Genomic DNA, 22,330 nt, shown 5'->3' with positions numbered 1-22,330 from the left:
AAACCCAAACTAGATCAATGTATCAGAAGCACAGGCAAGTCATATTGTAAAGAATCACCAAACAATTAGGTCCATATAATTTATTAAAACGTCAGTGTGTTAATTCAGGCATATAATATTAACACCGTCCACATACACTGAAACGATATGAATGTTAAAGCATTTAAATAAGAACTACATACATTTTGAATGGAACCTATAACTTCTAATCAGACGTATCTTTATAAGTTAGAAGTGAACATTTCTCAGATTTTCAAACAAAGTGCGGCCTTTTCTGCGCCCTTGCATACACAAACACACACACACACACAGAAACACACACATACACAGGAACAGTAGATTAGGCCTGCTGCTGTACATCCACATGCAGCTACTTTTGGCAATGATTGTCCCACTACTGTTCCCCATAACACTTTCAAGTATCTTCTGAAATGTATGAAAAAAAAGGTAGAATTACCTTTGCCACAATCTGAAATGTAATATTATTAATCCTTCATTTCTGGTTCCAAATGGACAGCAGCATATATCGTCCATTTAAGCCACAACAAAACAACAAATGGGCAGAGATCTGCGTCAGCAGAACCTGATTTTTAATTCAGTATATTTGTATTATAATTGCTGAAATTTAAGATTTGACTTAAATATTTGATTTAAATCACATGATTTGAATACGTTGAATATTGTATAGTGTGTGCTGACATCACAGTGACCCTAAAGTTACTAATCAAACACTCGGCTGCTAACTTACACCACATGAGCTCATGTTAACAGTACCTGAAACTCTATATCTTCATGAGCTAGAAAGTAAATTTAGCCTGACATTAAAACAGCAAAAACTTTATTTATACTCACTGACAGAACGAAACAACACAACTACATACTTATAAAAAGAGAATTCAATCCATGGTAAACTTGTAGTCCACGATGGAAAGAAACAAAAGTTGTTTATGTGAATTAATCCCATGGAAATGTCTTATGGGCAGAACAAAGGTGCTGATTGGATGAAAAGAAGTGTTGTGACTCGGTGCTCAATTGCTCTTCCTTATCAGCTGGAAGTGTTGATAATAATTTTGAAATTGAATTTGAGAGTCAAAATCATAGGGAGAACTGAATTTGGGGACATTGCCTCCAGACATGGGGCGTGTACTAACCGCTAGGCTTATTGTGCCCCTGAGGGACTTTTTAGCGAGGAAATAAATACAGTTTTAAAATAATGTATTCAATTATTGAGTTTCAGAAAAATACAGTTTGAAGTTTATTGGAATTCAGTTTCAAACTAATTCATTTTTAAATATTGTATTTTAGATTCAGTTTTAACAATACAAATTCAAATAAAGTGATTTAAATTCAGATATTTAATTCAGTTATTAAAGTTGAGCAATTCAAAGACAAATATACAAAATTTAAATTCAGCTTCTGCTCACACAAACCTCTGCCCATATGTACCGGTAAGTCTTCTACTTAAGCAATAACCATAGAGAACAGGTTGTAAAGGCACATGAAGCTGAAGAGTCTTCTTGAGCATATCGATATTTTTCACTTTACTTCAGCCAGCTTTAAGTTCCTACAGAGCAACATTTCTACTAACTGTGAAGCAGAAGACAGAGGCAGCGAGGAGTGTTGACTATAAGAACACAGAGTTAATTTGGTCATTTTTGCCACAAAGCAGACATATCTATCTAGAGCTTTGCTTCGGTAACATGTCGACACACATGCAGAAAAGTGTCAGTCTTCTATGTACAATACACCAGAGTGCATGTGGCTGCTCCAGAGCGGTGGTTTCATTTGAAAAATCCAGATGATTTGGCCGGAGGAGCCATCAACATACTGGCTTGGTTCTTGTGTGTGATGTGGATCTGAAAATAAAATAAAAGATGCCCACTCAATTACAATGTAATCAAATACATATATCTCTTAATGGAACATTTGCCTAAAGATTTAATATATGGTCTGTTCAAGACCTGCAAAGATCGTTTGATTAATCTCTTGATTTCAGTACATCCCATTTGTTTTGCTTTTTGTGTCGTTATGATCAAGAATACAATTATTTTGGCAAAAAGAAATTCAAGAAAATCATTCTGGGCTCTTGTTTGGCTGAATTATTCGCCTTTGAGCGGTCAAAACGATTACAGGTAAGCGGTTAAAATTGTAGATTAGTTGATCATTTAAAAAATAATAATTATCAATTTAGAGAAATCTGTGTCTGTGTGGTATTTACCGTGCAGGGAGGCTGCATCCACGGCTCTCCATCTATCTGCATCGGTAATGCTTTCTTTGTCCTGAGGGTAAAGAAGAGGGAGATCAACAAAGTGCATCAGAAAACAAAATCACTGACTCACTCTGTCATTAAAATACTAAAAGCTAAGCCGGTAATGTTTGTTATGTTAATAAGCGGTTAAGTATTATCCTTCAGCTGGTGATCAAAGTTAACGTTAAGCCATTGTCAAGACTAACAGCTCAAAGCCTGACAAGCCTGAACATGTCTGTTTCTCACCTGATGGTGATCTGCGATGTTTTTGCCAGCCTCACGGCGCTCTTCAGGCCCGTGTAGATCTGACCCATCTCCATGGCTCCTTCAAGACCGACCACCTCTAATCGACGGTCGCTGAGATCTGTCAAAAATCATAGATGTGTTTAACATCCAGGAAGTAATATCCCCCAGCCTGAAACCATCGTCTTACTTACAGTTCTTTTTTTCTTTACAAAAATTCAGAGAAGGATTTAAATGAAGTAACTAAGTCATATTGGATCAATTAAAAACACATACTGTTCAATCAATCAATCAATTTTTATTTGTATAGCGTCAACTCATAACAAGTGTTATCTCCAGACACTTTACAAAAAGCAGGTAAAAAGACCTTACTCATTGTTATGCTACAAAAAGCAGGTAAAAGACCTTACTTATTGCTATGTTACAAAGATCCAGCCTATCCATCATGAGCATTTTTAGCAAAGCAGCTAAAGTTACAGTGGAAAGAAAAAACTGTCTTATTAAAAGGCAGAAATCTTCAGCTGGATCCCCGGCTCATGACAAAACAGCCTTCACAGGCCTAGACTGCGCCCGGTTTGGAAAGGGATAGGGGGAGAGATGGGATAAGATGCAGGAAGAGGGATAGGGAGCAAGGGGGTGGGGGGAGGCAGACCGTCCATCAACAATCCGGTGGGGAGGGGGTGTGTGTGGGGGGGCTGGTATACTGTTATATACATATAATGCAGATACTAAATAAAGAATCAAAGACACATTATGGTCAATGTTTTCATACTAACGATGGATCCCATCACACAAGTGGATCAACAAACGTAATTTGGAAAAAAAATAAAAAAGACCTGAACGTGTCAGAGATCAGGACCATGAGGGGATTTCAGTTAACCAAAATCCAGAATGTGGTAAAAAAAAAAAAAAAAAAAAAAATCTCTTAGGAATTTGTTTTTTTTGAAAAATGTGATTGTTTCCATCAGGGTCACTGTAAAGACCCGAAACTGGATATTAGGCGCACTTTGTTGTAGTGTGTGACATTTGTATTTGTCTGTTTACATTTTTTCAATGTTTCTGTATCGATGTCTCTCCAGGCCACTCTTAAGGAAGTATTTTTTAATCTCAATGGGGATTTTAACAAGCTAAATATAGAATGTAAAACAGGATGGATGTCTGTACCCTCTCTACATTTATCATCTATCAGCTCTAAAAGGAGAATTAATGTCAATGAATGATTGTAAACTTTGCTGTGAGTCTGCTGGACATGTTTTTTTAAACCCTTTTCTTGTTACCTTTAGTAGTGAGCGTTGTCGTGCTCAGAGCTTGTTTCTGCTGCCCTCAAGTGGTCAGAAAAGGACTTGATGCAGGGTTTTGATTGGCAAGCGTTGAATTTATGCAATCAAAGGACACCACTGGTTTGATTACTATGAATGGATCTAAATGTTTGCACAGTTTTCCTCTTAAAGCTGTTTTTTTTAAGCAATAGGAAGAAGCAGTTGAAGCTTGTTATCACCTTATAAAGTTTCACAGGCAGCAGTTTCCTATTTACACATCCAGCAACAGACGCAGAGTAGCAGTGGCATTCTTTCTGGGTCCTGTTTATGTCAAACTGACAAATGTTAGTACAATGTTCACATTCCTTTTCGCTCTGTTTTGGTCTGTCTGCCATTTACAGCTGGACAGGTACCGGTTTATTGGCCAGCAGGTTTATCGGGACCTTTCTGCTAAATGATAATTATAAATGGACTTGTGCTTGTATATATATATTTCTAGTCTTCTGACAACTCAAAGTGCTTTTACACGGCAGGTCCCGTTCACATACTAATGGTGGAAGGTGCTATGTAAAGTGTCCATCAGTATTAACTAATCTATTCATACACATTGGACACATTGGACATGTGGCTGCAGGAGCAGGGGATTGAACCCCGACCTTCCAGGTTGAGAGACGACCGACTCTACCACTTAGCCGCAGTCGCCCCAAAAATGGCTACCTGCTGCTGCTGGAAACCATCTTTGAATGAGCAGAGTTTGTAGACTGTGAAACCAAAACAATGACATTGAGGGGAACTTCAGAGTCTTTGGGGTCATACACGTGACCCCCCTCAGGCTCTTGATAATCTCACATGCACTCCCTCACTACAGATGAAATACCTTGGGAGGTCACTTTGAGGATTTCTGGATCGATGATCACTTCAGGCTCTTCCTGACTTGTCAGTCCCTTCGTGTCAACTTTTTTGGTCTCACCCCACAGGTTGGAGCCACCATGCATGCTGGGAATGTTTAGGACAGCAACTCCCTCTAGAGACAGGCCGCTGAGATCCAGAGGAGTACCACAACACTGGAGAAAAAACACATCAGTCCAAAGGAGAGACAGCATAAAACATCAGTAAGACTGGTTGTGACAAAAAGTTGATTTTTTTCCACACTATATACGGCAGAATAAACACCTGGCTCTGGGAGTGTCACCCACCTAGGGGTGAAACAGTTTCATTTTGTAAGAAAAAATACAAAGTGTATACTTGCTGTCGTGGTAAAACTAATGCTATTTTCTCACCTCAATTGTCAGACTTTCGTTCAGTTTCTTGCAGGAAGCAGAGATGGTTTCTGAAGTGGCAAATTCAAAATACCACAGCTTGTTCTTCATTCTGCAGTCATGAAAAAAAAGAGGGTTTTTTTTAAGTTTAAGTGATATTTTGTTTTCACAGAACATTTTCTGGTTTCAGCACACACAGCTCTTTAGATGGAGGAGGAGTCAGGCTGCAACGCTTGCTGCCACAGACATCTGCTGTCGCCACCTGCGTTCAGTTTTTTTTTTCAGCTTTGACAAATCCGTTAGAGCAAGCAGGAAAAATGAAAGTACAGACTGAGGCCAACACATTGAAACACCATTCCCCAGCTCAGCTGTGTTGTTTTGGATCTGAACAAGTGTTGTATGTAATTTAGTTAGGTAAGTCTGTTTGTTTTTCCGTTCCAGAGGAAGTGCCTTAGAGCGTGAATATGTTGCAGTTTAACACGTACCTGCTGTTGAATTTCTGGGGATGTTTCTCCCTCATTGTGTGAAACCGATGAGCAATGGAGGCATCCTGTCAACACAACACAGAAATGATTCAAACGCTGGACTGAAACTATTTTGGTTGTGTTTTATGTTTTAGAGAAACTTACAACTCCGATAGAGAAGTAGTTGTTAATGATTTCATACGGCACTGGGTCACCCTTCTCCTGATTCTCATCTGTGATGACTTGCACACTCCAGCGGTCCATCAGCACCTGAGAGCTGCCCTCAATGTCTTTGAGAATACGACTCAAATCCTCCCCATCATATCCTTCAGAGAAACCCAGAAACATGATTCATTGTCTTACAAATGAACAGAATGAAATACAAGGAGAGCCATTATTTTCCTGAATCAGATTTGCAGGAACACACAACAGAACATTTGCAGCTAACAGTTTGTTTTTTTTTGTCCAGAAGTAAAAACCTTCCATCCTCGTTCACTTCTCACCTCCTCCCCATCGCAGACATCGTGCGAGGTCATTTCCTGTGCCAAGAGGAAGCACAGCGACAGGTGGCCGGGCGAGCAGATTGGCTTTGTCTGATTTGAAGAAAAGTAAGATGAAATGCGTCATACTGTTTTTTGGAAGCTGACGTGTGCCTTTTACAGGGCTTGTTCCAACTATCTCACCTATTGCGTCAAGAATCCAGCCAACTGTACCGTCTCCCCCGCATACCAAGATCCTATAATCCTCCAGATTTCTGAAGAAACTCAGCCTGAAAGACAAAAAAAGAAAGAAATAATTTAAGAAGTTCTCTTTATTTAGATCTGTATTTCAAAACAATATTTATTTCCTTTACATGCTGACTAAATTCTGAGGTTACTCACCCTGGTCCAGGTCCACCATTGGAAAGGTTGTAAACCTGCCGTGGATTCAGTAAATACTGAAATTTGTTCAGGACTCTGAAATATACAAGACCAGGCTAAACAGTGGCAATCTATTGTACATTTGTTTCTTTATGAGAGTGTTCCTTTTGGACTTACTTTTCTCCCTGCTTGCCTCCACTTTTAGGGTTGACAAACACAAGGAGAGGATGGGTGTTGGGCACAGGGCTGATCTGTTTAATGATGGGAACATGTTATAATCATTGAAGGGGGTAAAAAACACATCGACAAAAACCTTCATAAGGGAGATTAATACCTGAAGCACTTGTCCATCAGGAGTAGTATTGAGCTCGCTGTCATCAGTTGAGCTCGAGCAGCCATTCTTCACATTGTTTGGCCTTTCCTTCAGGGATCAAAACAAAGGCACAGAGTGAACAAACAAGAGAAAGGTAACACAAAGAAAAACCTGTATACACCATAGCTGTCGAAATGACACACAGGTGAAAAAAGTTTACCAAAAACAGAAAAAACATCCTGCGGCTGATGTTCTGCGTTGGTGTGACAGGCGCTGTTTGTACTGTATGTGTGCTTGAGGATAATTCTGTACCTTTACGACAGGATATATGGCCCATGGAGGCAGGATATGGTCTCTGTGCAGCCCACATGTGCACTCTATTGGCTCTTGTTCGGCACATTCATCATGACGCTGTAAAACAAAAACAGTGATACATTACATAAAAGACCAACAGCGACGACCTCTGACAGGATCCAAATTCATCTTTTTGAAAGAGATTTTTTTTTTTTTTCCATCTCTGCTTCATTTACAGCTGAGATGGGAAAGAATGACAAATGGAGAAGAGAAAAAACAGCCTCCATGACTGAACTTAAGCCCAAAAGCATTTGAGCAAGTGTGTCTGATAACCGAAATGAACATTTCATCCTCATTAGAAATAACTCTATATTCCTAAGAAAACATTCACACATGGAGATGCTTCCTCACCATCGTGTGGCACCACACACAGTGTTTTCCCGTTAAGCCTTGGTAGCTCTTGATCTTCTTCTGGCACTTATCACACCTCGAGTCACAGTTCCCACTCACCCAGTCGTGCGCTGGAACCTGAAATGTGTGATGAATGTCTCAACGTTCACATAAGAGCACTCAGACACAGGACTATGTCTAATTTAGATTGTGAGTGTCGCCGTTAATGTTGTCATGGAGACATTGGCATACCCCTGTTTCTTTCTTTGACTTCACATACGTCTTGGTGCAGGGTGCTGGGTTCCTGTTAGCACAGCGTCCATGGACTGTGTATTTACAGCCTGCACAACAACATGTAGCCCAGCTGTCATTTGATGTTTTTAAAGATTGTTCATCTATAAAGATCCTGAAATTCTCAATTTTGTCACCACAGGTTCAGAGATGAATGTCAGCACAGTGTCACCCTCTTCTGGTAACACATGATACTCACAGGTGCAGCATAGTCCCTGCTTCCTCAGACCCAGCAGCATACTCTGGCACACATTGCAGTAAACAGGCTTGTTGAAATGTTTCATCCTCCAAAGGTGCTGCCCGTCCTTCTGAGTCATCTGGTTGTTTAGAACAAGAAAGAAACATCATGGTCGTTGCTAAAGTGCAAACTTTTTCAGCATTATTGAATAGAAAAATAAATGTCTGCAACAAAAGAACCTTACATCTTTAGCTTTGTAAATGTTTTCATCAAACTACACAAACTCATCAATAACGCTTCAGGGACTGGGCCTGCATTTCTCAGTTAGTTTTCAAACCCACTCATGAAAAACCTTACCTAATGAGATTGCTGATTATACAGTATATAGTAGTTGTTCATGCCGTGGCATACAATGACATCAACACTGACTTTAATCTGAATTTCTCGACACAAGATTATATGGTTGCTTTCAGTCTATTTGTTTTTACAGGGTGAACAGTGCTCTTATCCAGATTACACGCAATATTTTCCTGGACATGATGCATCAGCCTATCACTTACAGCATGAGGCAAAGCGGGAAACAGACACAGCAACTGTGAGGGGGCAGAATTCATGCACCCCAGGCTTCAAATGATCATTGGTTGCTAGAAATAGCCTGAGGGGAAGTCCCTAGCCTTGTTGAAGAGGCCAAGCCCAGTGTCAAAGTCCAGCTTGTGATTTTAGATCAACACAGTTATCACAGAGACACAAAGTTTATCAGTAAATGGCTTTTACGTGCACTGAACGACACCCAGAAAATAGATATGATCTGCACCAAGCATTAAAATGATTAATTTCTGAATTCAAATGTAGTGCATCAGCCTTCAGATTGCTATATTATGCGAGCACTCTGTGAAATACGGGCACTGATTGTGCAGAGTAAATGGAAAACACTAAAGCACTCGGCTGGTGCGGAGCTTGCATGAGCGGAGATGACATTACCACACCCTGTGTTACACTGAGTCGGCAAAAAGACTTTTATAGACGGGGAGGAGGCGGAGGACAGAGGAGAGGCATGCAAGGCCAAGATTTCAAAAGAGCAGTAAAAGTAGATTTTATACCACTTTGTGAGACACCTGCTGTAAAAATGAAATACATCGGAGATAGGCTTTTGAAGCCAACTCTTAAATGAGAAGCGACAAATTCTGCATCCTAAGTACCTTTAGACCCAACAGGACCAGCAAGGGAACGTTGTTCATGCCTCCCTCCACCCACTCCTCTAGAGACACCGTGCCGCTGCTGTCAGCATCAATAGCGGTCATCATGTCCTTCAGAACCTGATGAAATGATAACAGTTGATTATTATCCAATCAGCATTCACTATGTATTACTTAATGATGTCTTAATGTGATTTATAAAAGGTCCCACATGAGAATTTTGTAGGTGCAGACAAGCTTATCATTTCTTAGCAAATGAGTAACAAGTACTGCCATGTACTTTATGTTATAGTGTTAAACTAATGTTGAAATCACATTTTCAATTCCTCACAGTAAGTATCTTTATTCTCGGGACATTATCATTTGAGAGGGAACTTTGAGGGACTTACGGGCCTCAGCTCGGACACGTCCCATCCGAGATATTCCGCAGCATGCATCATCTGAGCAATAATCCTATCCACTTCCTGTTCAAATGAAACAAAAGACTGCGTATTAGCAGTGTGGCTGACACGATACAATCAACTAAAAAGTGATAATAACAGCATTCAGTCTGTAATTAAATCAGAAACCCAGAGCTAAGCCATTTTGTTTTTTCAATCTGTAGACAATCACATCTTAAATATTTTCTCAGCAACTTACAGAGCTGTCGAGGACTCCGTTGCCATCTCTGTCATAGAGCTTGAAAGCAACTAAAGAGAAAGAGGGGGGATTGAAAGTGGAAATGGTGAATCAAGTCAACACTCAAATTATTTTGGTCATAATAGAAACAAAGGACTCACACTCCAGCTTGTCCCTGGGCTGGCCATCCTCCAACAGGGAGAAGTAACATGAAACATCCTTCAGAAAGACCTCCTCTACAGGGGAGGGAGGGAGGAGAGAGAAAGAGAGAGCTGGCTGTAAATACTCTGGTTACCATATCCGCACAAACAGTATCTCACAGGCATGTGGTTAGAAATGAATTAATGCCAAATAGTCCGTGGCGTAAATTGATAAGGGTCCTGATGCAAAGTAGCGTGGAGGCAGTGAGTTGTGTAAATACATGCTGTGTTATCTCACTGGCACTGTCTTCCTGGGTGGGTTCAGAGTTTTGGAAGGAGCGGAAGAGTCGTTGGCAGAGAGCCACAGGGAAGTCCTCCACTTCTAAATACGTCTTCAAAAACAGACGGAAGCCTTCTTCGTCGATGCACTACAAAAAAAAATAAAAAAATGAATGGGAGAGTCGTATTTTGTTGACAGTGGCTTCGTGAAACACATTATGAAATGTCTCTACTTTTTGCAGTGTGTGTGCTGTCAATCAATCAATCAATACATCTTTATTTGTATAGCACCAATTCATAAAAATGTTTTACATCAAGACAAAAGAGCAGATAATACCGTACTCTTTGTTATGTTGTACACAAAGACCCAACGTTAATCCATCATGAGCACTACAGTGACAAGAAAATCTTCCTTAAAGAGGCAGAAACCTCGACATAACAGAGTCATGTTGAAGAGCCATCTGCTGAAACTATGTTGGTCTTGAAAAGTGGGATAGAGGGAGACGGAGGAAGAAGGAGAAGGATAGAGACAAACAGAACAGCAACAATGAATAAGATGGATTTGTAGCTACAATGTCAGTAATAGTGGGAAAAGTATGTGTAGTATGGCAGTTACAACCTGGTATGATAAAAGACTGATGGGGGGGGGGGGGGCTGATAATTTTATTTATAGAGGTTGAAGTTGAGCAGCTCTAAGATTCACTTTAATATTTATATTAATGATAACAGATGTAAGGCAGCCGTGCGTGGTGTCTTCTGCATGTCTGTTGAAGATAAGGGAAGATTACAACCACACGTGAGAATATTATACATCTGACGTGTGTGGCTTTTCTCAGAACAACACTATAACTTTGAGCTTGAGAGGCGTGTAAGTGTATCCAGTGGGGGGGTGGGAATGCTTTTGAAATCCCAAGAGGTTTCCCATGAGCCCACAATACAGTTTGAAATATGATATATGCAACTCAGGCTTAAGTTTAAAAGTTGAAATGTCTTCTGTCCTTACTTATGAGAGGAAGTCATTATAAAGTGCAATTGCAGTAGGTTAAAAAAGTATTTTTAAATCTGTCCTTTTTGCAGCTTATCTGCACGGTGGACTGATTTTCACGTGACAGTGTTAGAAAACTAAAAAAGAATAGACAAAAAAGAAAGCTCCTGATTCAAGATTTCAGTCCATCTGTCGGGCCTGGAATCTGTCCCTCTCACATGACTATATGCTGCAGGGCTAACAAGCAAAAATCCCTCGATAATGGTGAACCACAAACCCAATTCTTGTTGACATTATTCCATTTCTTCCGCTGATACCCTGCAGAGCAGAGCTGCCCCAGTAATAAATAATGTCACCACAAGACAGCCAGATCACAAAAGAAGAAGGAAGAGGGAACAAAAGGGTAAGGAGGCTGAGACCAAGAACACTGTATCATTATTCTGCACACTCTTACATTTAAAAAAATACCTTCATGGTTGTTTGTGTTCTAATAGCTGTTAACTATTGCTTTATGGAAGTATCTGTCTTTACTCCCATTAAAAAAACAATTTCCTTCCAATTATTTCATTAAGATTTATGTGGACAATTTAGCCATCAGAATTTACTGCGCTTGCTTCTTGCAAAATGAGTTGGCATTGTCACCGCTGCTGATGTACAGTATTGGAAAGATGTCTTTTCAATCACATTTGAGCTTACACTGCATGAGGGCAGCCAGCTCACCGTTCATAACAGCCTTGCTGCGTGGGCAAAACCAAGGAGTTCATTTACATTTGAAACCTCGCTAAGTTGAGCTGAAGCTGTTTCTCGTGGACAGCTTAGTCAGTGATCTATGGTTTTGAATCTAATGAATCAGTGTAGGATAATTAATAACAGCTCATTATACATGAATCAAATACTCATTTCTCACTAATATGCTCCACTGAGAGTTTTAATTCAGTTTGGTTAAGCGCCTCATAGCTGACATCCCTGTAAGAGAGTTTTGCCAGGAGTGGAGCTGATGGTGAACAGCAGGACACGGCGTCCCCTCACCTCTCCATGTCTGTGCCGGGCCAGACTGCCATCTGCATCAAATTCCCTCAGCACATCTTTCACCTTCAAGCTGCAGTCTGGAAGCAAAGAGACAGAAGTCACACAGGGAAACACATGTACTTCAGTACTTTGTGGGAGCTCTCAAAACCTTAAAACTCAACTGTATGTTTAATACATATTTCTGAAATATCACGAGTATGCACATGAATAAAAGAGATCTGAATGCTTAACTGAAAAAAGAAAAGAATGTGGCAGACTGCTACCTCCTCTAGATATGAGATTCATCATTATCATGAGTGTGTACGTGTGGGTGGAAATGGAAGTAAGGAGGGGTGCAAAGCACTGAGAAGGCTGCCTGCCCGCCCGCCCGCCCCCCTGTCTGTACTCACATTCAATGTACTGCTGTAGCTGGATAAAGTCGACAGGGCTCAGTTCCTTCACCTCTGGGTTTGTGGGGGTGGACATGGTGCCTGCTACTGCACTAACTGCCTGCCTGTGCACAGGCGAGAGAAACAGTGAGATACAGACATAGAGAAAAGAGGAGGTGGGTGCACAGTAGCCTGCTTCTTTGTAAAACATAAAAGCACGGCTGTGAGCAAAAGATAGCATCTTCCAACTCTGTAAAAAAAATAAAACAAAATTCATGATTGTTGACAGAGAGAATTATACTCAACATCCAGCGTTTGAGTGAAGCAGTTTGTTACTTTCAAACACAAGGAATGATTAGAGTTGTTTTATTGCTGAACACCAATATCGACTTTGTTGAATTTTCATAAACCAAAAGTCTGTCTGTGAAACGTTGAAGATTTAATGTTTTCCTCGTATTATGCGCTGAAATGCCCAACAGGAACACGTTGTCATGTGTAAATACTGTACGTAATGTGTATGTAAGTATATACTGTATATCTGCACTTATGTGTATGTGTATTCATGTATGTGTGAGGATGGGTATATGTATGTGAGTAAGTGCATGTTTATATATATATATATATATATATATATATATATATATATATATATATATATATGTGTGTATATGTATATGTATGTATTTAGAGACATATATAAACAGGCAGGAATTTATAAAATACTGTATTCTCTAACTAAAAATGTATACAGGTAAAACAATTGCTCTTTAAAATGTGGAACATTGACAACATATCATGTCACAAGGAGGTTTACACCAGACCAACCCTTTGAAATATTTGTGAATATTTTGCATGTGGTCCTGTTACCTATGGCACCAATAAAGGGCTTGTCAGTCCATAGTCTATTTCTGACAACATGAAAATATTTTAGGATCACATGGCTGCATGAATTGTATTCTTCATTTTTGTTTTTTATTTTATTTATTATTTTTATTAATCAATTATAATTGATTGATATGTTTGTATGTTTAAAGTTTTTCCTTGTATTTTTTTCCCATTGCCTGTTTCTGTTTTAATTTAAAAAACTTCAATAAAAAAACAAAACAAAAAAAGTAAATACTGTACATATTTAACACCTTGTATCAGTATCATGTGGCCGGTCTCTCAAACTGTGCCAGAAGTCTTGAGGAAATGATGTCAGGCCAAAAGGTACCCATGGCACTTCAACTCCAGGGAGTCTCTGCACCCAAAATCTCTTTCCATAAACTCACTGGCCCATATGTGATTTATAAAACACCAGATATAAGTATTGGAAGTGTCTGCTTCAGTTGCACACAAAAGAGTTCAGTCAAGTGTTTAACGCACAGGTTGAAAAAGAATCTAGCTGAGAGGATGAACAAACCCAACTGGCTTTTCAGGGGCCTTCCCGCCAAACAACAGAAAAAGACTTTCCAGTAAATGTCATGCAAGGCTGAAAGTGCGCATGAAGCTTCAATCAGACAGAGAAACATTTCATCACAATCAAAGGTTATAATTTATTTAGAATCCAAAAAAATTGCTCTGGCATGTTGTTTTGAAGATGGAAACATAAAGTCGGACGTACATTAAGTGAGTTGTGAAGAACGCTTTCAACAGAGGCAAACATGCTTTTAAGACATAATGGAAGGGGATTCCTTAACGACAGGAACAAGAAACAGACAAATGTACAGCGAATGAATCATTGAAGAAAGAAGAGGAACAAGTTAATGGAGGGGGAGAATGTTACCTTCTTGGCATCCGGTATCATGCTCTTTGTTTTACAGATGCATGACCATGAAATGCTGCTATTAGATGTATAGGGGTCAATCAATGAAGAACTTATGATATGACTAATGTAGTCATGAATATGTATGTGGAGGAATGATGTGTGCAGAATAAATGTGATATCTGTAGGAATGTCTATCAAAAGAAACGTGCTTGTCTGATTCATTAAAGATTTTCTTCAATGGTACTAAATAAAGAGCTCTTATTTATATCAAAGAAAGCCAATGTGCAATAGTTTAACATGTTAAAAACATTCTTATATAGGAGACAATGGTTGTTTTATACGTTGTATTGCAACAGTCGCAGTCTGTAATGATCAGAAGTTTATGTTGGCAAGTGGTGGCTACTTTGAGATCATTGCTGTTTAACTTGCATAAGTGATTTCATTTGCAAACTTTATGACTCATCTTCTTGAAATCAGGGGTGTAAGAAAATATAAATACATTTGAGAATCAAGTATGGAATCGCCATATTCTTGCATATATACAGTCCTAATTGTTACACCAATGCTATTTTTCATTAGCTGTTACTGTATACAGCAGTCTTTGCTTGTTATACAAAATTGACATTTCTTTAAAACGAGCCTACAATGACTGTAGATGACTCGGCGCAGTAATAGAACATTTTGCAGTCCACGCTGCAAAGTTCAACATTTTTTAATGGCAGTTTGTTTTGAAATTTATCTGAGTTGTGCAACTAATCCATCACAGCAAACTGCATTAGAGGTTTCTGTAAATTACATTACCATTACGGGGTAGTGCAGTTTAGACTGTCCAATCAATCTGCACTTCACCTGCATTACCGTGCAACGTTAATGGACTTTTGGAAACAATAAATGCGTCAGTCTTTTCACTCTGCTGATTGATTCTAAAAACTGTTTGTGACAGTAATGTGGGAGAGGCCGATTCTGAGTTTGTAACTCTGCAGGATGCTTTGGAAAAGGGTCAGCGGAAGATAATAAAAAAAACACTGGTATGGTCCTTTAAGAGCAGCCTTTGGATTAGAACCAAATATCCAGAAGCAATTTTGGTAATTCCCCACTTGATACAATGTGATCATTCATATCAGAACATGATAAATAAACTGAACCGAGTGTAACAGTTTGAAGAGTTGGCCCTGTGAATCTAATATCATGTCTGATATCAAGGCTGTTCTATCATCAGCTATACAAAGACAAAAGGACAGCGCATAAAAGACGTGTGCGATGAAAAGGACTCCACTGTAAATGTGTTGTTCACACTCGTGTCGGCAGGTGCTATCACACAAATTAAAGTGCAACCAGTGCAGGTATCAGTGACAGCTACTGTACCTTCACCGGACAAAAAATCTGAGTACTTCAAGGACAAAGAACGCACTAAGAAAAAGAAGTAAAATAATCTGAAATAACACCCACTCCTGCATGTGATCTGGATGCATTTGGGCTCTGAAAGGTTCACACTGTCCTCTCTTAATTCCCTCAAAAGGTCAGCAGCTTTGCTTTGCAGCTTTGTTTATGTAACCTATCAGGTGGGTTTGGACTGTATCAACAGCAAAGTGTGAACATGAAGGAATAATGAAAAACCATCTGCTACTAATCACCTGACCTAATTATTCTAAAAATATGCTCCTGGAAATAGCCATAAAACACCTCTTATTTTAGATTTCTCCTGGGTGTTGATTTTTCTTTCCTTGGGGCTTGATGTCGTGAGCAGCATCAGCGACAATTTTTTCTCCTTACCAACAGTGTCATCATCATTATTGTCTGGTTCAACAGCATCTCAGGCCTATCTGAGTAATCTGATTCCTCACTTCCTGATTCGATAATGATTTGCATGCATGATCCAGAGTGGGAATTAGCAGCTGTAAGTACATGGAGCATACCCTTCACTTAGTAAAGGAAGAGATGAATGGAGTACTTACTGCACACAGAGCTGGTTGTCTCCTCTCTGAAAAGACCAATAAGTAAGATATCTACTGAATTCAATCATAAAATGACCTTACTATATCATCAGACATTAATGAAACATGCTATGTTGAGGTGCAGACTTCTCTGGCAACAATGCAGCAGCCAGTATGTCCTCCTTCTACATTAAGTTTTGATTCGAATGGTCAGCATTTGTTTTGTCCAGAAAAAGTAGGTGGTTTTAAGGCTCCCCCACACGGCTGTTTTAGACGCCCCTCAGTTTGCCAGATGTGAGACCAGTTATCACGGCAAACCAACAGGTGTTGCAGCGCTGGAAGTGGGCCAGGGCACTGGATGTAACTGATTCTATCCGACCTAAAAAGCCACTGCATTTTACTAATAAGCTCCACGACCAGAAATGTGGTAATTTAGGATAAATAATGGAGATGCTATTGAAAAATAGAGAGAGGTTGGTCCACAGAATTGTTTTAAGAGCGATGGCTAAACACTGAAGCTTCTGTGGCCACGACATGGCAACTTCTGTGTGCATCGAGTCTAGGGAGAGGGAGGGGGAGGGGAGACACAGCTCCCTCCAATGTTTTGAATTTGGACTGAAGTACCAATTTTAAAACTCTAGGTGTCAGAGTTAATATTTACAGTCTTGAGTTAAAAAAGAACAAAGACATCATCAAAATGCGCTAACAGGATTCAATTCAAATACTTCAGGAGGTCTGAGGAATGTCTGTTAGGCCCTACAACAGACGACGTGACAGACTACTTCTAGCATGATTCTCTGTGAGGTTTCACAGATGGCCAAAGTTAAATGGTGGATCATCTATGAGGCGTGAAGATGTTTCATGTTCAAGACTATGTCACGTTGACAGGAGAAAAGTGTAAATGTTAGCTAGCCGGAGTCACAAGTAATCATTCAGTGTGATTCATGGTGATTCACTCTACTTACTGACAGTTTGAGGTAGAATTCGGTTTGAACAAAATGTTGCAACATAAAATCAGTGTAGAATAAATATTGAAGAACATCCACTGAGTCGAAAATCAAAAGAGCTGCAGACTCGTGGGCCACTTGCGGTTAAAATAGCAGTTAAAAAAAAATAAATTTAAATGTTAAAGTGGTTCTACAAGTAGCAACAGCTTGTGAGAGCAACATCTACTCCCCCGTAAACCTCTGAAAACCGTCTGTTCAGAGCTTGGCATCCGCCTTTACTTTTGACCACTCAACTGAAAACAACAACCAAAAGCAACTGCTTTAAAAAAAAAAAAATCACACAGTGAAATAATTAGAGAATCAGAGAGGACAGCTCAGTGGGCATTTTCCTTCACACAGGCCCTGCGTATAATTATGAAACCTGTCATGTCTCATTGTCTCACTGTCAACAACCACAAAGTACTCTCTTTACCAGAATCATTCAAGTTACACGTGGGGATGACCTTTTTCAAGGCTAATGTTTGTGCAAGCTGTCATAACACCCACGCCTTGTGTCAAGGAAATCTGCTGTTTTGCAAAACTTGCAGGGTGCAAATCTTGACTCTGTCACACTCTGTGGTTGGAAAACACTGCGCTGGTTCCCTGAACAGAGGGAAGTCTGCATCTAACGTTTGTCCCTTTTTGTCTGTGACTACAACAATTCTCTTCACTGATGTGTGTGCAGACTGCATCGGGTCAAAAGAAGGGGGAGGACAGACATGCTTGGTTGCTATGGAAAGAGTTTCCCCTCCATCAGCTGCTCTCTCTGTCAGAGTGCTGCCACGGGTGACTAACAGGTAGGAGGAGGCACTGGCAGAGGGAGGAAGCTAGCCAAAGGAAGGGGGAGCCCAGTCAGTCAGTCAGTCGCTGCCAGTCTTCCCCCTCCAGCTCCACCTCCTCCCACACCATCAGCCTGGTTTGGCCTTCAAAACTAGAGGCCATACTCTACATTGCATTCCACATGCAGATGCTACAGTGACTCATTGAATGGACAGGGGAATACTTTCCCACTATAAATGGATTGTTTGCTCAAGGTGTCACTTTGAGAGAGCAGACTCAGAGGGTACAGCCCAGAGGTAGTATTTGTCTTTCTGATGATACTATCTGAGAAAAAAACATCCTCACATTTTTGTGTCCCTACAGCTAGTCTGTAACAACTACTTCCCCTTGTAGTTTTACATGCGCACTTTAGTTCAGCATGGTGTTTGTTGTAATGTGCACTGGCATGTGATGTCTTTTAGAAGCAGAGGATGAGAATTAACTGAGATATTTATCTATTAAAGCAGCTATAAGAAACCATGGTGGCCCCCGGGGACAAAGGTGGTTCTCCAGTGTTACATTTTGAAGTGGCTAGCATGTGAACTTGTTTGGAAAGTTACAGAACAGATGTAGCCATTTTTTAAGATCTTGCCTTGAATGTATTTGGGCTCTATATTTAAAAAGTATCTTTTTTATGCTTCCTTTCAAAAGACATATATTCCACTCACGGCGAAACTTTTGTCTGTGAAAATGTAAACATGAGCTCACTTGGCTTGCATGCGGTAGATGGCTTTGTTAGGGTGAGTCAGACCCAGCGACAGGCATTAGAATACGTATAATAAAAATAGTCAAACCCCACACTGATAGATGGGAGCTCTTGAAAGCAGAGCTTTAACAAGCAGGCTTGAATGTATTGAAAAGATCACAGCAGAGCATGCTCTATTAAAAAGGGATTCCCTTGGTCTACTACTGTATGGTAACAGGAGAATTAAGTGATACGTAGGCTACAGCAGGCCCCAGTTGTTAGAAACATGAGAGGAGTTTAACACATTAAGCAAGGATTACAAATGAGACAAAAACACGAAAGGGAAAAAAAAAAAAGAAACCTAACAAAAGACATTCACCACAGCATGAATCACCGATTTCTTGGAAAATGTAGGCGAGGCTTTTCTCACTCACTTGCTTCAAAGCGAGGACTGCCCATCACTCTGAGTTCAGACTTGAATGTGACTTATATAATAGCTTCTTTTTTTTTTTGTTGAAGCGGCCGTGTGGAACATCCTGCTGCTTTCAGAAATTAAGAAAAAAACTCAAACCTGCCCAGACTTGTGAGGGCGCATGCCGTCATAAAACAGCTACACGGTTTAAATATTAACACGTATCTGGAGTCTCGTCTTGTTCGTCCATAGATCTATACACAACGGAAAATGCAACAACATTAAATTCAACAGTTTTCAATTGAACTCAACTGAAATACTTATCCACTATAATGCCGGTAATTGCGTTTATCTGATCATATATGCTCATGTAAACTATTTTCTTAACATGATCCCAACTAGAAAAGACTAAGTGATAAATGACAGCATTTAACACTCAGCCTTCACAACAGAAAATGCCAATCCAATTTGACATGTTAATACAGTATTGACTTATAAAACGTTATTTATGGATGCTATGCATACTTAATGTGATGATATAATGGAGGCAGAAAAGGCCACAATGAATGGAATAAAGAACTACTGTATTAAGAGAAGTGAATCAGTCTGTAAACAAAAGGCTTTCCCTTTCTGAACACGCTTGCTGTGAAAGTTAGCAACAGTTAACATGAGCCACAGATCCCAAAATGGGCTAAATGCTCGCTCATATACGGCCTCTGATGTAAACATTAACTACGCTAATTGACCTGACTACAATATTGATTGAAATCGTGAGGCCCTGAAAACTGTCCTGCAGCCTAGAAACAGATGAATACAACTGAGCCTCAACAAAGATTTGAAAAAAATAACCTGCTGGCAATTAAAACAGGGTCTACCAGCAAAGTTTCACCTTCAACTAAAGTGACTCTGAAACTGCACGATCAGGCAAAACAAAGAAGAAAGAACAAACAAACTGATTAAGTAACAAGACTTTCCTGTATGTTTTGTTTTTTCCAGTTAACATGGGGGCTTGTATATTCACGCACAGCATTTGCAGTCAAATGACAGTGAAAGGGGTGCTGTGAATAAAAAATGATCAGGCAGCAGTGACAGTGCCCACCAACGCCCACAGGCGACAATCATCTACTTCACAATGTGGAGGATTTTATTTATTTATTTCATCAAACAAAAAACAGAGAGAAAAGCCTTTTGATTGAGGGTTCACTGTCCTTGCAGGGTTGGTGCCATATCCTTTAACAAACATAATCAAAGGTTGTAGTCCCACAGACACGATCATGTTTATCAGGGGGTAATAACACGATAACCCTGTTTGCTCAATGAACTACTGACACATGCAGTTTTAGCATATGTTGACAAGCTTAACAGAGTGTGGAGAGCTCAACATGAAAGTTTCTTCTTCAGACATGACACCCTCATATATTTCGACCACCCTTGAATGCTCACCAGTCTCTTCTACTCTGTCAGATGAATTGCTCAATTCTGTAAATAGACTGGGAGAAGGGTTCCCCTGCTGGTAATTTAAGTAGCCTGACATTAACAATCATGTCATGCAGCAAAGGGGAACTGAAATGATGAATGTTTGTGAGGTTTAAAAAGAAAGCAGAAGACTGCATTTTAATAAAAAATCTGCCTTTCTTAATGGCTGTTGTTCGACTGAGTGAATTTCTCATCCACACACGACTGTAAATATCTTAAAACCAATGCAGCGAGCTTAAATACATCAATAACCGATTGCACCTCCTTTTGGATTCAACACTGAATGAGACGGCTTTAATTCCCGTGAATTTGTCTGACATTTATCTGCAGCAAAATGCCGATCTGAGCCCCACTTAAACTTCAATCAATACTCCGAGGGATCAGGATCTGTTACTGCTTGATTTTCTTTTTTTTGTGTGTGTGTGTGAGTCGTTTACCTTTCCCGTCGTCACTCCGTTGTAAGTCTTTAAAGAAGTCGTCGTGAAGCACCGAAGCAACTGCTAGAAATCCAGCCTTTCAAGTGGCCGTTAACTTTTAACGGAGGCGGCAGGTCGGCGGAGTGGAAGCGGTGTTCTAGTGCAGAGCAGAGCAGAAGGCTGGGCGAGGATCCCTCCTGTCAAGCACCGCCTCAGCTGCTCTGCGCCCTCTCCGCTAACCAATACACACGCTCTGCAGCGGCGTGCATCCATCTGCAAAGTTGCACGGTTGCTCATTATTATGCAGGAGTTAAATGCAACACGGAAATCTCCTTTCTGCTCTTTTAAAGGGAATAAGTGCGATTATAGCTTTTCAAAGTGTTGAATTTAACATGCTACTAATAGTAATAACTCATCTCTACCATATTGCTCAGATGAAAGGTATTGAGTACAAGTTGAAAAGGAAGTTAATTTTCTAAAATGTAGTTCCAGGCTACAGAAGTTATGAAAGTGAAAATAAAAAAGCCCTTTCCATTTCATATGATGTAACATTATGACTTATATTTTGAGCTATGCTATATGGTTTAGGATAGGATAAAACTTTATTGATCCCCAGAGGGGAAATTCGGGCGTTACAGCAGCACAGACAAGAAAGCTCAAAATACACATTAAACAGAATAGATAAGATAAATAATAATATAAAAAATAAATAAAATAATAAAAATAATAAAAAAAATAATAAAAAATAAAAACGGGGTATATACAGTACAAAATAAATGATGAAGTTAACTGGGGGGAATTGAGAATTGAGACAGTATTTGCAGAGAATGAACACTGCAAGTGATGATTAAAGTGACTGGTGACATTGGTTTGTAATGACCTATTAAGCCACAAGGAAAAATATTCCATAATACTGTAAAGTTTTATTATAAAATAAACTTCAACATCACAATAAGATTACACCATTGCATACGAGTTCTGACTGAAATGGAAAGCTTCAAAAAGACAAAAAGTCAGCTTACTTACTGCAGAGGTCCTGAAAAAAGGAAGCTAAATTTAGATAGCTACTTAAATAGTGTCAAGACACTTAACACCTTTATCTTTTTTTCCATATTTGGGTATCTTTTAAATAGTTTTTTTTTTCACATTAGTTTTAGTTTATAAGTTAATGGTTTGGCTGTGTTTCATCCGCTGTCAACAGTTCACAGTTTAGAAGTATTGTTGCTGTGGTTACCTTTAGTTTCACGTGCACTACATATTTGACCGTATCCTGTAGCCAATCAGAAATAAGTAATTTTATGACATCAGCTAATAAAGGAAGTAGGAGAGTGATACTGCACTGAGGTTCAAACTTATGGGACTTCTTCACAGTAAATAGGGTACTCCCAATTCTTCATACTTTGTACGTCATGCTTACCTAACCCATAACCCATTTATTTCA

The 22,330-nt window shown here is 39.6% G+C and overlaps 1 protein-coding gene across 2 annotated transcripts; it reads right to left on the bottom strand.

Moving 5' to 3' along the window:
* Window positions 1–65: 65 nt before the first annotated feature.
* On the bottom strand, window positions 66–21,121 carry dgkaa (diacylglycerol kinase, alpha a). Of its 2 annotated transcripts, none has more exons than XM_020636616.3 (24): window positions 20,911–21,121; window positions 12,436–12,535; window positions 12,047–12,123; window positions 10,052–10,181; window positions 9,775–9,849; window positions 9,635–9,684; window positions 9,385–9,459; window positions 8,999–9,115; window positions 7,821–7,938; window positions 7,583–7,671; window positions 7,352–7,468; window positions 6,959–7,057; window positions 6,668–6,754; window positions 6,511–6,584; window positions 6,355–6,429; window positions 6,157–6,242; window positions 5,977–6,066; window positions 5,639–5,799; window positions 5,495–5,559; window positions 5,031–5,121; window positions 4,628–4,814; window positions 2,495–2,612; window positions 2,219–2,279; window positions 66–1,856 (listed from the first exon to the last, which is right to left on the bottom strand). In XM_020636616.3, the coding sequence occupies exons 2-24, from the start codon at window positions 12,509–12,511 to the stop codon at window positions 1,782–1,784; spliced, it is 2,193 nt and encodes a 730-aa protein (XP_020492272.1). In that variant the 5' UTR covers window positions 12,512–12,535; window positions 20,911–21,121; the 3' UTR covers window positions 66–1,781. The 2 variants fall into 2 exon arrangements, with proteins under 2 accessions (XP_020492272.1, XP_020492265.1); XM_020636609.3 differs by having other exon boundaries at window positions 12,436–12,539; window positions 20,911–21,120.
* Between the last annotated feature and the right edge of the window lie 1,209 nt (window positions 21,122–22,330).

This window comes from Labrus bergylta, chromosome 12, assembly GCF_963930695.1.
Source record: "Labrus bergylta chromosome 12, fLabBer1.1, whole genome shotgun sequence".
In the NCBI taxonomy this organism is placed as follows: domain Eukaryota; kingdom Metazoa; phylum Chordata; class Actinopteri; order Labriformes; family Labridae; genus Labrus; species Labrus bergylta.
Note: the sequence above shows the minus strand (reverse complement) of the source record. Positions and strands in the feature narration are given on the sequence as shown.

What these genes read in the sequence shown, in the direction of transcription:
- dgkaa (XM_020636616.3), bottom strand. Translation starts at nt 12,511, where the DNA reads ATGTCCACCCCCACAAACCCAGAGGTGAAGGAACTGAGCCCTGTCGAC. An exon ending in AGTCAAAGAAAGAAACAGGG is followed by an intron (nt 7,469 to 7,582) that starts GTATGCCAATGT and finishes CACACATTTCAG; the next exon opens with GTTCCAGCGCACGACTGGGT. An exon ending in CTGATGGACAAGTGCTTCAG is followed by an intron (nt 6,585 to 6,667) that starts GTATTAATCTCC and finishes ATCATTAAACAG; the next exon opens with ATCAGCCCTGTGCCCAACAC.